Genomic DNA, 14,377 nt, shown 5'->3' on the forward strand with positions numbered 1-14,377 from the left:
ATATCCGCTGGCCAATCCACCTAGCCTGCACATCTTTGGACTGTGGGACGAAACTGAAGCACCTGAAGGAAACCCACACAGACACAGGGAGAATGTGCAAACTCCACACTGACAGTTGCCTGAGGGTGGAATTGAACCTGGGTCCCTGGTGCTGTGAGGCAGCTGTGCCAAAATTTTAATATTTTGCACTTCACTCTTGACAATTTCAGAACTATCTCTGTGAATCTAAACAAAATCGCTGGAAAATGTGTCAGATTAATGATACTGATCTGGAGTGAAGGCTTCATTCTAATTTGCAGATCATTTACCTGAGACATTGCCTTAGTTTCTGCCAGATCAGCAACTTCCAGCATTTTCGGTTTTCAATTCAGATGTGGTATTTGGTTATTCACTGAGGGACATCACTTCATTGCCTGCTCCTGAATGCCCTTGAGGAAGTGATGATGAGCAACAATCTTTACAGTTGAACGGTTGAATAACAAGGTGTGGAGCTGGATGAACACAGCAGGCCAAGCAGCATCAGAGCAGCAGGAAGGCTGACGTTTTGGGTCTAGATTTTCTGAAGAAGGGTCTAGGCCCAAAACGTCAGCCTTCCTGCTCTCTGATGCTGCCTGGCCTGCTGTGTTCATCCAGCTCTACACCCTGTTATCTCAGATTCTCCAGCATCTGCAGTTCCTACTATCTCTGAATGGTTGAACAGCCTATTTTAGAAAGCAGTCAAGAGTCAACTAAATGTTCTGGGTCTGGAGTCACATATAGATCAGACAGGTCTCCAGACAGGGTAAAGATGGCTGATTTGCCTCCTGCTGGAGATTGTTGAACCTGAAGGCATTTTTGACCACAGTTTCATCATTACTTTTTCCCCTTTCAGAATTATTTAACTAATTAATCCAGCTGCTGTGAAGGTGGGATTTGAACTCATCCCACCAGATAAGCAACCCACTATGATTTAACCACTATGCTACTATTGCTACACAGTAGAAATGGCAGATGGAACCAATAAGTTTTCATTAATATAAGAGTCCCATTTAATAAATATAATGTACAATAGACTAAATTATGAATACACTATCAAAACACACATTGGAAATGGTAAAGTTGTAGTCCATCCATTGCCATATTTGTGATTTGTAGTCAGTGATAAATTGTGGGTGGAGAAAGTGGGAAACTCCTGTATCTTATCGTCACCCCAGTATCTATATCAAATCTTTAGCCTGCTCAAACATCCTTACTCTATCACATTGATGCTTCCGATCTGGTAACATCCAAGAAATGAATGCCCATGGTGGTCCCAAATGAGACCCTTAAATAGGTGATACATGAGCATTTAAAAAGCTCACCTGCCATTGTCAGTGGCATCCTGGTTGTGGATGGTTTTGTTGCTGCATGACAGTAAATCTGAGAGGGCAGCTGCCATCACACAGCTGGGTAGCTGGGCTGGGCAGCACGGCATTGGGTATTGGGCCCATCCCTCAACTTAAAAGCTCACAGTGCCTCATTGAACAACCTGGCATTGGAAAGAATGGTTGAGTGGTGAGGGAGATTCTGTTGACAGCCACCTTTGCTGATCCAGCCATCCACACACACCGATCTCACGAGTACCCTCCTGCATTTACTTACCAGTGCCCAGAATCACCTTTTTATTCTGGACTCTGGTTTGTGCATTTCTTGCAGCAGCTTTTGCTTCTCAGCAGAGGATCTTTTAAATTGGCTGCAGTTTACACGAATTGTAGGAACTGCCGATGCTGGAGAATCTGAGATAACAAGGTGTAGACTGGATGTACACAGCAGGCCAAGCAGCATCAGAGAACCAGGAAAGCTGACGTTTTGGGTTTCTGAAGAAGGGTCTGCACCCAAAATGTCAGTTTTCCTGGTCCACTGATGCTGCTTGGCCTGCTGTGTTCATTCACCTCTAAACCTCATTGTTGCAGTTTATAGTAGTTGGGATCTCCGTAGCATGGGTGAGATTTGGCCTTGTGTCAACTGGTATTAGGGAGGTGCAGCTGATGACAGGACAACACTAGCATTCCAGTGACGATCTAAATTCCAAACTGTGTAAAGTTTTCTTATCTGCTTATGATTGATCCTGTGCAAGGCTTTAGATTCGAGATAATGGGAACTGCAGATGCTGGAGAATCCAAGATAATAAAGCGTGAAGCTGGATGAACACAGCAGGCCAAGCAGCATCTCAGGAGCACAAAAGCTGGCGTTTCGGGCCTAGACCCTTCATCAGAAGGGTCTAGGCCCGAAACGTCAGCTTTTGTGCTCCTGAGATGCTGCTTGGCCTGCTGTGTTCATCCAGCTTCACACTTTATTATCAAGGCTTTAGATTACTAGATACAGTATCATGGAGAATGCAACTATTGGGAATAATGGAAAGATGTTTGTGGACTGCATAAACTTGCACAGGATGCTAATATGCAATGATCTCAAGCGAACACAAATTGCAGATGAGGACTCACAAGACAAGGGACCCACATCTTCAGTTTGTACCTAACATAAAATTAAAGATGTCTCTAAGGGTATGGAGACCTGAAGCTAATTCTGAAACGTTGATGCAAAAACCTTTGGAGACTTCTTAAATTTTCTTGAGCTCTTCTTTTGAATCCTTCTTTTGTTAAGAAGACATAATTAATCATTTTAATTAATAGATCTTCCTCAATTATTTGACTCATCCCTTAGAACTTCTGGTATGGATATTTATATATCTACCTGTTCACACATGACACGACCTGAATCCTGGCCTCCCAGCCCAGAGGTAGGAACACTACCACTGAATCTTGTTGCCTATGCCAGCAGCATTTCAAACTGAATATCAAAGACATGCCAAGTATTCAGGCCAATTAGATTACAGAGAGGTGAAGGAAACAAAAATGGGCTAGGGAAGGGAAGAAAGTGAATTGGGAAATGACAGAGACTGGGAGAGGGAGAGATAGGAGCAGTAAGAGGGGAGTGAGGATCACACAGAGTCCAGAGAGGGATATAGATGGGTTAAGCGAGTGGGCAAGTAAGGACAGATGGAATACAATGTGGTAAAATATGATTTTGACAGGAAGATGAGAAGAGTTGAATATTATTTATATTGAGAAAATCTTCAAAAAACAATGAAACAGAAGGATTTGGAAGCCATTGTGCTTAAATCTCAAAAAGCTAACATTCAATCTCCACATGTTATAGGGAAGGCAAATGGTATGTTTGCCTTTACTTTAAAATGAATTAGATATAAAAATAGAGAAGTTGTGCTAATGCGCTGCAAGGCCTTTGTAAGACCAATCTTGGAATACTGTGAACAGATTTGGGTCCCTGAGGAAAGATATATTGGTGTTGGAGATAGTCCAGAGAAAATCACCAGGCCAATCCTGGGAATGGACGGACTTTCTTAGAATGATTATACAATGTTATTGAAACCTGCAAGATTCTGATGGAACTTGGCAGGATAGATGTGGATGGTTTGCTTCCTCTTGCACGGGAGTGTAGAACATAATAAAAGATGAGGAGGAAATTTTTCTTTCAGAGGGTTGTAGAGACTTGGTCATTAAGTATATTTAAGACTGAGATAGACAGATTTTTAATCAGTAAGAGAATGAAGGGTTATGGGGAAAAGGAAGGAAGTTGAGGATTATTGGCTCTGCAATGATCTCATTGCATGGTGGAGAAAAATAAATGCGCTGAATGGCCTACTTGTGCTCTTACATCTTAAGGTCTTAAGACAGAGACGAAGCAAGAAAGTGCAGAGGGAGAAAGAGTTGAAGGTGGAAGTGAGATGGAGGGGCAGAGGGAGCAGGAGGGAATGGGGGAGGGAAGGTACGGAAATAGAAGGAAGGGTATGAGGTAGTGTCTAGCTGGACAGAGGGGGACAGGGATGAAAGGAAAAGGGTGAAGAGCAGGAAGGAAGAGAAGAAGATGTGTGAGGAGGAAAAGTGGGGAAAAAGGAGACGGCACAGGGATTGCAATGGAAGGAATGCAGAGGAAGGGGAGAGAGTTGGGAGGCGGAGAGGGAGGAAGATGGGAAAATAGTTGGAAAAGGAACGAAGGGAGAGGGAATATGGGATTAAAAGAAGAGGGAGCACATAGGAGTTGAGGATTGGAGGGAGAAATAGAGATTCAGAGGTGGGATGAGGAGAAGAGACAGTGGGGGAGAAAGAGAAATGTTTGGAGGAAAGGGGATGGGCTGCAGTTGGGAGATGAAGTTTGAGATACAGTGTTATGGGTTGTCCAGTGCAAAATTCCAGAACAATGCTGTGAGAAAAGGCTGGTGCATATTCAGAAGGGCTCAGAATACCAACTGGGAAAATAGTGGGGTTAGCGGTTAATGGCATCTTAAAGAAACAGAGAACCAAATGACCTGTAGTTTAATATCAGAGAGATTGCTCTCTGCACTCAACGGATTCACTCAGTTCTATAGCAGTATCCATTCTGTATTATCAGCTGGTGGTTGATTAGGAATATTGCATATTTATCAATGGTGACCAAAGGGATATAAGTGAAGGCTACAAATATCAAACACAAATAACCCTACAGCAGTAACACATACTGCAGGTAAGTACTGACAGTTTAGAATCAGGTTTTCCCATTGTCAAAGTTTTAGAGGCCTGTGGAAGAGCTACACTGATAAATATCATTTTAATGTAACTTTGTAGGTTTCTTTTATTTATCATGGCAGTGACAATGTTCAAACACAGCCGAAAAGTGACCAGTAACAATAGGATTGCATAACTGCCAAACTGACGAAAGAGAATTGACCAAATATCCTCTGATTTTCAGTGGCATTACCATCACTGTGTCCCCCTCCTGGGGGGATCCTGGGGTTACGATTGACCAGAAACTGAACTGAATTAGCCTTGTGAATATTGTGGCTACAAGACTGGGTCAGAAGCTAGGAATCCTGCAGTGAATAAATGACTTCCTGACTCTTTAAGTCTCTGTCCATCATCTATAAGGCACAAGTCAGGACTGTAATGAAATACACATCACTTGCCTGGATGAGTGCAGTTTCAACAACACTCAAGAAGCTCAACGCCATCCAGGACAAAGCAATTGACTTAATTGGCACCAGATCCACCGCTGTGAACATTTATTTCCGCTAATGACCACAGGGAATGCCATCCACAAGATGCATCACAACACCTTCCAAATTGGCCACCTCTACCATCTAGATGGATAACGGCATCAGGAGCACAGGAATACCACCCCCTGCAATTTCTTCTCCAAGTTACATACCATCTGACATGAAACCTTTTACCATTCCTTCACTGTCACTGGGTCAAAATCTTAGAACTCCCTCCCAACAGATACACCAAATGGCCTGCAGTGGCTCAAGAAGACAGCTCATCCACCACCTTCTCCAAGGTAATTAGGGATAGCCAATAAATACTGGCCTTGACAGTGAAATGTACATTCCACGCATCAATAGATGTGTAAAATAACAAAAGTAATGTCACAGTCTCCTGGTTGCTACAAACAGCTTGAGTTTCTTTTAAAAATATAAATTACTCACCCTTTTTGGACCAAACAAGTTGTGGTACAGGGTTCGAAATCTTTTCCGAGTGTAATTGCAACGATATGCGCCTCCCATCAGGTTTTCAATCACCAATCCAATGTCAATTAAACTTATCCTGTAGTCAGGAGGGAGATTTCCCTGTGGAAAACCGAGAGAACTTGTCTATTTAGGCTGAGAACTTGTATATTTAGAAACCACCAGGAGTACAGTAGACACAAGCTAATTAATTATTATTTAAGTTCAACTGATGAGTTTAAAACGAATGAACGTTGTTAATGTGAAATGCATGCAATGGGTTTTCACACAACCTTTGTGTAAACTCTAGTTTAATAACAAATGTATTTTGAATGCTAAGCAGATTTTAAGCCATTCACCTGAAAATAGATCCAGCTGAAAGCTTGATATTCCCGCTGGAGAGAACAAATAAGTTTAAATAAGTAACTGGTATATTTAATAGCACAAAAAATCTGCCTTCAATGATGATGGTATCAGAAGAATGAATTGGTATCAGTGTTTGACAGGGCTATTCTCTGGTAATGGAGCTGTCACCTTAACCAGTTCATCAGAACATCTTTCTGCAGCAATACCTGTCTGTGGATTGCTTCTATTCAGTAAAATGGTGTTGATCAGGCGTGTTAAAAACATTGTCATTCTATGATTTATATGCAATGCACCCTTGACAGCATTTTGATTTTCAGCAGTGCCTTTAGGACATTAATTTAGAAAGCTGAAACAGTTATTAATGCTAAAATATTGAATCAATTTCCAGTGACAGGGTTTTTAATTCTGTTGTCCATTTATCATCCTCATTCAATTATGACAAGCTTGTCTGTTTCTTACAGCTCTTATAAAGTAGCCCATGTATCACACTGCTGGAAGCTTCCTGTACCGGCATTATGTGTTCTGGCTTTAAAGCACTGCTCTTCACACTAATATAAACATAATGAAGGCAAATACAGATCAAAGTACATTTCCATATCTTAACTTGAATTAAGTTCTGTTCACTGGTCATTCCTGTGCTCACTAATGTATACTGGTTCCCGGTCTGGCAATGCCTTCATTAGAATAAATCCTAAACTTGTTTTAAAATCTCTCCATGGCCTCCCTGCCCCTCCCTATCTCCTTTATTGTTCCAGTGCCACATCCCTCTGAGACTTCTATGCTCCTCTAATTGTGGCCTGAATGTAATGGTGCTTTCCATTTTTCCACCATTTGTAACCGAAATGACAAGCTTCAGAATTTCCTCCATAAATCTCAACAACTACTTTTCTCTCCTCCTTTACAATGCTCATTAAAGCCACCCACATCCAGACAGAGAAGGAGAAAAAACATATTATTGGAATTGCCTTCAGCCCTTTGTGGAATGGACATTAAGTCCAATAATATTTTAAAGAGAAGTTTGTTTTATTTTCCACTGTTACAGGCATTCTCAATTTGGAAGCAATTTGTTTAACAAGTCAGACAGGTTACCTTTCACCATCTCCTCTGTGCACTGTGCAGTTTCATAAAATCATGTTGACATAAGGGTTACAATAATGAAATTATTGAAATATGAACCAGTATGCTCAACCATTGAATTACTGTGAAAGTTGCTCCATGCTCAAACTAACTGGAATCTATCTTAAGTAACAGACGTTGAGACATTTATTTTTTGAGCAGTTATTTTGTAGGCTAGGCCACTGAGGTTAAATAGTCAAATACAATGGTACGGTTCAGTAGCACTTCTGCCTTTGAATCAGACTGTTGATTCAAGTTCCACCCAGGAGGTGCAAGCACAAAATCCAGGCTGACTCACCCAGGGCAGGACCGAGGGAGTGCTGCGTTATCAGCAACTGCTGTTTTTGAATGAGATGTTAACTATGATGTTGACCCCCCTCAGTGGTGGAAGTGAAGATCTCGTGCTATTATTTCAAAGAAGAAGGGAGTTTTCCCCTTGTGTCCTGTCCAGTGCGTATCCCTCAACCAGTGTCTTTTGAAAGACAGATTACATGTGCATTATAAAATTGATGTTTGTGGGAGCTTGCTCTGCACAAACTGGCTGACATAGCCATTATGATAGCAACTACTCTCCAGAAAGTACTTAATTTGCTGAAAAGCTCTTTGGGATGTCCTGAGGTTGTGGAAGCTGCTTTACAAGTGCAAACCTTTCCTCAAGAGATAGAGGTTGCACCTTAAACAGGCTGAAGATCAAATAGAAACCTAGGAATTTATAAATATCTGCAAGCACATACTTTACCCAATTAATATTTTTACTTCAGCAATCATATCATAACAACAAACATTTAAAGAGCAGATGTAACCACTTGTTGTTTTCCGATTTTCTTGCTGTTGTTTGCCAACAGGAATAGTTTACAGAATGGGCACACCTTCTAACGAATCCATCAAACTGACACCAGTATCATTGAGGGTAACCATAGCACCTCTGCTGTATGAAAAGTATGAACAGAAAATGATGAAAGATGAATATAAAACAATGCTGGTTCCACAATTACGTGATGAACACCTCCTTCTGTGATCTGAATACCTACCCGACATCCCTTTTCCCATCAACCTCAGGTCTGAAATATCCCACGATTGCCATGTGTCTAGTGACCCGATTGAAGGGCAGTAGACTTCGCTAGAGGATACATCTATTAAAAAAGTGGGTCGGACTTTGCAGTTTGTGGATGAGGGAGGTGAGTGGGAAACGAGTGACTTGCTCACTCCTGTCTCTGCCATCTTGGTTTGGTGAATCAATCAACAGACATCGAATTAGCAGCCACCCAGTGGTAAGATGGTCAACTAGTCTTGGGGGTAAGGGGTGGTAGGCAGCTCCAGGTCGAGTGTAGGGTCAAGCAGAGGAGGGATCAAGCCACAGGCCAAAAGTTGGTCATGTCTATGAGACTTAAGGTCTCCTTGCCCTTTTACTCACTCCTTATTTGTTATAGAAACATAAAGAGAAGTGAATGAATAAAGGCTGTTAACCTCTACTTGTTGCCACCTTCCCCAGTTGGATCCACTGCTTTCTAGGTAAGTGCTTTTTGATAGCACTACTGGGCCTGTTCCATCACATTCATTGATTTGAGAGTAGACTGAGGTGGCAGTAACAGCTGAATCTATATAAAGCTCAACAGTTTGCTGTGTTTAATGGCAGGTGAACTTTCAATTTTGACACTTGCTCACCTTCGGAAAGGCTGTATTTTATTTAAGTGCAGGGTTGGGCCAGGAAGAGTTGATCGCAGTCCGCCTGATTTGTGGCTGTAACATCAAGCCCAGCATAGTACAGTTATACTGGATTCACCTATGAGCTATGTAGGAAATAGAGGTAAAAATACCTTAATATTTATTAAAGAGAAAGGGTGATTTTTACCTTCTCTCTTGCCATGGGAAGTGTAAGACGACATTGAATAAACTACAACTTGTTCATAAGTAGATTTTAACTGACTTTCACTGAGGATGTGACCATGTGGTCAGTCAAGTTGTTGCTTCTGAATCATAAGCTGGAAGACCAGTTGCTGTGGAGACACTTTGGGTGATGTTGGAGAAGGTAATGGTTTTGAAAGTGTTAACCTTGGAGACTGCTTTCAGGCCTACCCAAACTGGGGAAGGCAGAACACATCAAGATCTTGCAGGGTGAAGACCTACGTCCATAAATCTCCCAAAGGTCTTATTGAAGTGTGTAACCTGATTGCTACTATGTATAAGTTAAATTTTGATTATGAAAAGAGTCTCGTCATAGTTTATAGAATCATATAGTACAGAAGAGGCCCTTTCGCTCGTTGGGTCTGTACTGTCAAAATATACACTTACCTATATTAGTCCCACCTTCCTCCAATAGGCCCATTACCTTGAATGTCACGCTCAAATGCTCATCCAAGTCATTTTTAAAGGTTGTGAGGTTTTCTGCCTCAAATACTTTCTCAGGTAGTATATTCCAGATTCCCTCCATCCTCTGGGTGAATAGGTTTTTCCTCAAATAGCCTGATGAAGGGTGTAGGCCCGAAACGTCAGCTTTTGTGCTCCTAAGATGCTGCTTGGCCTGCTGTGTTCATCCAACTTCACACTTTGTTTCCTCTAAACTTCCTGGTTTTCACTTTAAAATTATACCACCTTTTTTATTGTCCCTTCAACAAAGGGGAACATCTACTTTCTGTTCACCCTGTCCGTGCCTCTCATAATTATACATAACGCAATCAGGCCCTCCCTCAGCGTTCTCTGCTGCATAGAAAACAACCTGTGCTTATCCAGCCTCCCATCGTAGCTAAACCATCCTGGTGGATCTTATTCCAGTGCGACCACATCCTTCCTATAGTACAATGAACTGCACACAATACTCCAGCTGTGGCTTAACCAAAGATGCAGTTGAGACTCACAAACAGTTTTCCTTTACCACTGCAAAACACAAAATTCCTTTGTCCCATTTAAAGAAAGAGGACAGTGGCAGCAAACTACTCCAATCTCGTGTGATAATGATTGGCATCACAGCATACAACATAGTAGCAGCAGTGGGTATTGGTGCTAATTGCCAAAAGGCAGCAACGGGGAGCAATCCACTGAACCCATGCACAGTACTCAACATTTACAGTTTTCAAGGCTTTATGGCTTTAAGAACAACTCATACAGACAGTCAGTAGCTGCAGTAGGTCTCCAGTCAAATAGCCTGCAGAGAATTTATGGGATGATCAACAAGGAGAAACAATACTAAATGCTAAACCCAGGATCGGCCATGATGGCATAAGAAATTTCTTTCACTTGGTTAAAATTAACCAAGAAATCAAAAGCAAACTCAATCACATTCAACAAGAACCAAAGGCTAACCAAGAATGTGCTACCATTCACCAATATTACTTTGGGTAGCCAGACAAACATCCAGTGTGTTTACTGAAAACACTGAGTTTGAGCACCAACATCATTTCACAAACATGTATCAGTGATAATGGGAACTGCAGATGCTGGAGAATCCAAGATAATGAAATGTGAGGCTGGATGAAGACAGCAGGCCCAGCAGCATCTCAGAAGCAGCTCCTGAGATGCTGCTGGGCCTGCTGTGTTCATCCAGCCTCACATTTTATTATCTTCATTTCACAAACATAGCTGTTTTACTAATGTATGACAGAAGACTAGTCATTCCAGCTTCTTTCCAGGAAGATACCCATGAAAGGATGCACCAAGGACCTTAGGGATTGTCAGGTTTACAGCTTAGTTAGCAGTGTGTGGTGATGACATTCTTTTCAGGAGTGGAAAACAGTCCCATCATCACTGAAGAAATTCTGATGACAGAGGTCAGCAAAGTTTGCAAGAAAACAAGGATAAGAGACAACCTATTTGAGCTCATTGATCAGACTTTAACAGAAATTATTAAATGCAATAACAGATTCAAATTTGATGTTAGATGATGAAGCAATACAAGTTCAAGATGAATATTTCAGTTATTCATATTCCAAGGAATGTACAACTGCAGTGGTAAGTCAGCAGCTCCTCAAATAACATTACTGATTAGAAGAACATGTTGGGTTCCAAAATGAGAGAACTATGGAGGGCAAATGAAGATGGGCAATCTAATTTACAGATTGCAGCAAATACTTCAACACCAAAGATTTGTGTGCACAGATTGTAAATGACTGCATACAACTCCATAGGAGACACCCCTGAAGTGGGATAACCAATGTTGATGGATCTATACACTTCTTCTCATTAAGACTCACTGGTTATTCTCCACTCCTATAAACCAAGTAAGCCCTGTGACCCAATCAAGGAAATACAATGGGTGGCAGCAAACTCTGAACCACAGGGAGGTAGCGGCTGGCATCCAGTTTAACACATGCAACAGGTAAGAGACACCACATGATATCACTGATATACATGGATCCAGAGGTTTCAGTTAGTCCCTCAAGCAAGAGCCCATCTGTTGATGTGAGATTACCTCATACAAGAAAGTAGGCAAGTGAAACCCAGCCAGGCCCACTCTTCAGTCCTCTCCCTGAATTCCTGCATTTCTTGTTTGTGTCTATACTTATCCAATTCCTTTTGGAAACCATGGATGAACCTAAGTCAACTTTAATCTCAGGCAGTAAAATCAAGGTCCTAACCATTCACTATTTAAAAAGGGTTTTTCTTTTGTTCTCTTTGGCAGGATTGCCATTCACCTAAAATAAGGGTTCTCTGGCTCTCAAAACTTTTACCAAGAGGAATGGTATTGCCATCTCCACTTTGTTTCGACCTTTCAGAACTGTGAGGTCTTCCAGTAAACCTCCTCTCAGTATGAAATGATTTATGATGTATTACAGGAGGCTTGGGCAGGAAACCTGTGGGGCAGATAGGTTTGAGGAATTCAACTGAGATTGGACATTAGAATTCCATGGGATAAACTTACAACTTGATGACCTGCTGTCCAAATGTGGATATAGGTCATTTTAAAGCAGGATGGCCTACTCCTGCTCCTAGTTCTTATGTTCTATAAACTGTTCATTGATTTAAAAACAAATTAGGCAGTTTCTATAACGAGCAAGCAAAATGAAAACACATTGAATCTTGTTAATGGGCATCAAACTCTGAGAAGCAGGCAGCTTCCTCCATATAGACCAGTCATAGAATTGCACAAGGCCTCTGACTTTGTTATTTTGGTATAATCATTAGCCCTCTTAAAGTAACTGGTTAATGACTAAAATAAAAATAAAAAACATGAGAAATGTGCAGTGGGTCTGGATTGGAACATCGGAACAAAAGCAGATTGGATGATTATTCAACTGTTAGCCATCAAGATTGTTTCACTGCCTTTCAATTAGATTGTGGTTGATCTGCAACTAAATCCATTTACTTGTGTTAACTACATATTCCTAGATAGTTTGCCTCATTAAAGAGGCCACAGAATGGCTGATATTGGAAATGGAGGTGTCAGATTTAGAGTTTGTGGTTAAGACTTAAGGTGGGAATAAGCGCAGAAGGAACTATACTCTACTACAAGACCATAAGGGCTCACTGTTGATGACTGTGAGTGACAGATGTGAAAAAGAGCATTTCATGCTCCACCACTGACAACCCTTAAACCGATAAATATCATACCCAATGATATTTGTTCCTGGAAAATAAATGAGATCGTGAACATGGTGCATGCATTGTATGGGTCATTTTTATGAAGTACAATAATTTTCTGACCTACCTTACACCACAGCCTACCTTTTTAACATCCCTGACGAGCTGGTACAAAGTGTTTGGTGGACCATGTCTCTGAAACAGACAACACTGAAATCAGCAGAGTTTGCAAAGAGGGTCAGACAGTTATTCTGCTATTTCAGTGAGATCTCAGGAGCAGAGTTATCATACCTGCTTTAAAAAATGTAAAGTTAACAGCTGGACCACAAGATCCTTGAATGAAGCATCACAATGGATATTCCCCATATGAATTTGAGCGGCAGTGCAATGGAACTGAATGACGAAGCTGCTAACAATATGGGACACAATAGAAAAATGGGAATTTATTGGATTTATAATACAGAAACCTCGGCTAATGCTTGGAAGGATCTGGGTTCGAATCCCACAATGCCAACTGGTGGAATTTAAATTCAGTGCATTACAAACGGGAATTGACAGCTAGTCTCAATGATGATCAGGTGTTGAACCTAATATTTTGGGTGGCATGATGGCTCAATAGTTAGCGTTTCTACCTCACAGCTCCAGGGACCCAGGTTTGATTTTAGCTTCGGGTAACTGTCTGTGTGGAGTTTACACATTCTCCCCACCTGCGTGGGTTTGATGGATTTTTCCAGTGGAAATGCAGGGATGGGGAGGGTCTAGTTGGGATGCTGTCTGAAGGGGCGGTGTGGACCTGAACGGCTGAATGGCCTGTTTCCACACTGTAGGGATTCTATGATTCTATGAACAATAAACCTTAGCAGGCCTGTAACATGATCATCATTTGGATATTAAGCAACCCAGTTAGAGAGGTGGCTATGGACCTGCGAGTAGCATTAGCGCCTCAAAGCAAATAGGCTAAAATCTTTCACAAGACTCCTTCCAGACTGACATCCGAGCTGATATTTGCAGTACAGAGGGAATGCTGCATCATCAGAGATTCCCTATTTCAGATGAAATTTTAAACTGAGGCCACATTTGTAATCTCAAATGGAAGTAAGAGATTCTGAGGTTAGTTTGGAGAAGAATGGGGATGTTATTCCTCCCCTCTTCCCAGTTGATATTTATCCCTTAATCGGCATCACACAAAGAAAAAGCAAATTATCTGATCAATGGCTCATTGCTGTTGGTTAGAGTTTGCTGACTGCCACGTTTCCCACCTTACTGTCACAATGGCACTTCAGAAATAGTTCATTGGCTTGGAAGTTCTTAGGGTGTTGCTAAGGCTTTGACCAAAGCAAGTGTTCCTTTAGAGTAGATGACTGATTTTTTTTAGCACCATATATACTGGATTGGGAATCATGGCTGTTTTGATGGATTACTCACTGTGTTGTAGAGTTCTTCAAGCCTGGAGATGGTGAGGAAGCGATGCATGCTCACCCCATTCTCAATCAGCAACTTCACAAAGTCTACACGATCCAGAACTAGAGCATCAAGCATGGCCTGCTCCAGGGAGCCCACCTAAATATCAAGAGCAAATAGATCCATCTACAGTGGTATCAAAGGCATCATTCAGTCTGCACCTCATGTAAACTCTTTAGGAATCTACCTTACTGAATGTAATGTCTCTAATTTTGGGTGCATTACATGTGCTATAAGTAAAGGGTTGCCAGGTAAAAAAGCCAGAATAAGTCTTAAAACAAGTAATTGTGTGTTAGTCCTGCAAAAAAGAAAATGATCAACCTGTATCAAACAACAGTCTGTCTTTGGCTAGAGGGTGGTGTCTAATTCTGAGCCACATAGTTTGGGAAGGGTGTGAAGGCACAC

The 14,377-nt window shown here is 41.5% G+C and overlaps 1 protein-coding gene across 10 annotated transcripts in view; it reads right to left on the reverse strand.

Moving 5' to 3' along the window:
• trpm3 (transient receptor potential cation channel, subfamily M, member 3) overlaps positions 1 to 14,377 on the reverse strand; it is a 447,170-nt gene that overhangs the window by 40,973 nt on the left and 391,820 nt on the right. For 8 of the 10 annotated variants that reach the window (XM_048526723.2, XM_048526725.2, XM_048526731.2 and 5 more), the window contains 4 exons: positions 13,937 to 14,071; positions 12,656 to 12,706; positions 5,875 to 5,910; positions 5,498 to 5,638 (listed from right to left, as the gene is read on the reverse strand). In XM_048526723.2, coding sequence (XP_048382680.1) covers positions 5,498 to 5,638; positions 5,875 to 5,910; positions 12,656 to 12,706; positions 13,937 to 14,071 — 363 coding nt within the window. The remainder of the gene's footprint in view (positions 1 to 5,497; positions 5,639 to 5,874; positions 5,911 to 12,655; positions 12,707 to 13,936; positions 14,072 to 14,377) is intronic. The other 2 variants (XM_048526724.2, XM_048526726.2) reach the window with 1 other exon arrangement.

The sequence above is a fragment of the Stegostoma tigrinum genome, chromosome 3, assembly GCF_030684315.1.
Source record: "Stegostoma tigrinum isolate sSteTig4 chromosome 3, sSteTig4.hap1, whole genome shotgun sequence".
In the NCBI taxonomy this organism is placed as follows: domain Eukaryota; kingdom Metazoa; phylum Chordata; class Chondrichthyes; order Orectolobiformes; family Stegostomatidae; genus Stegostoma; species Stegostoma tigrinum.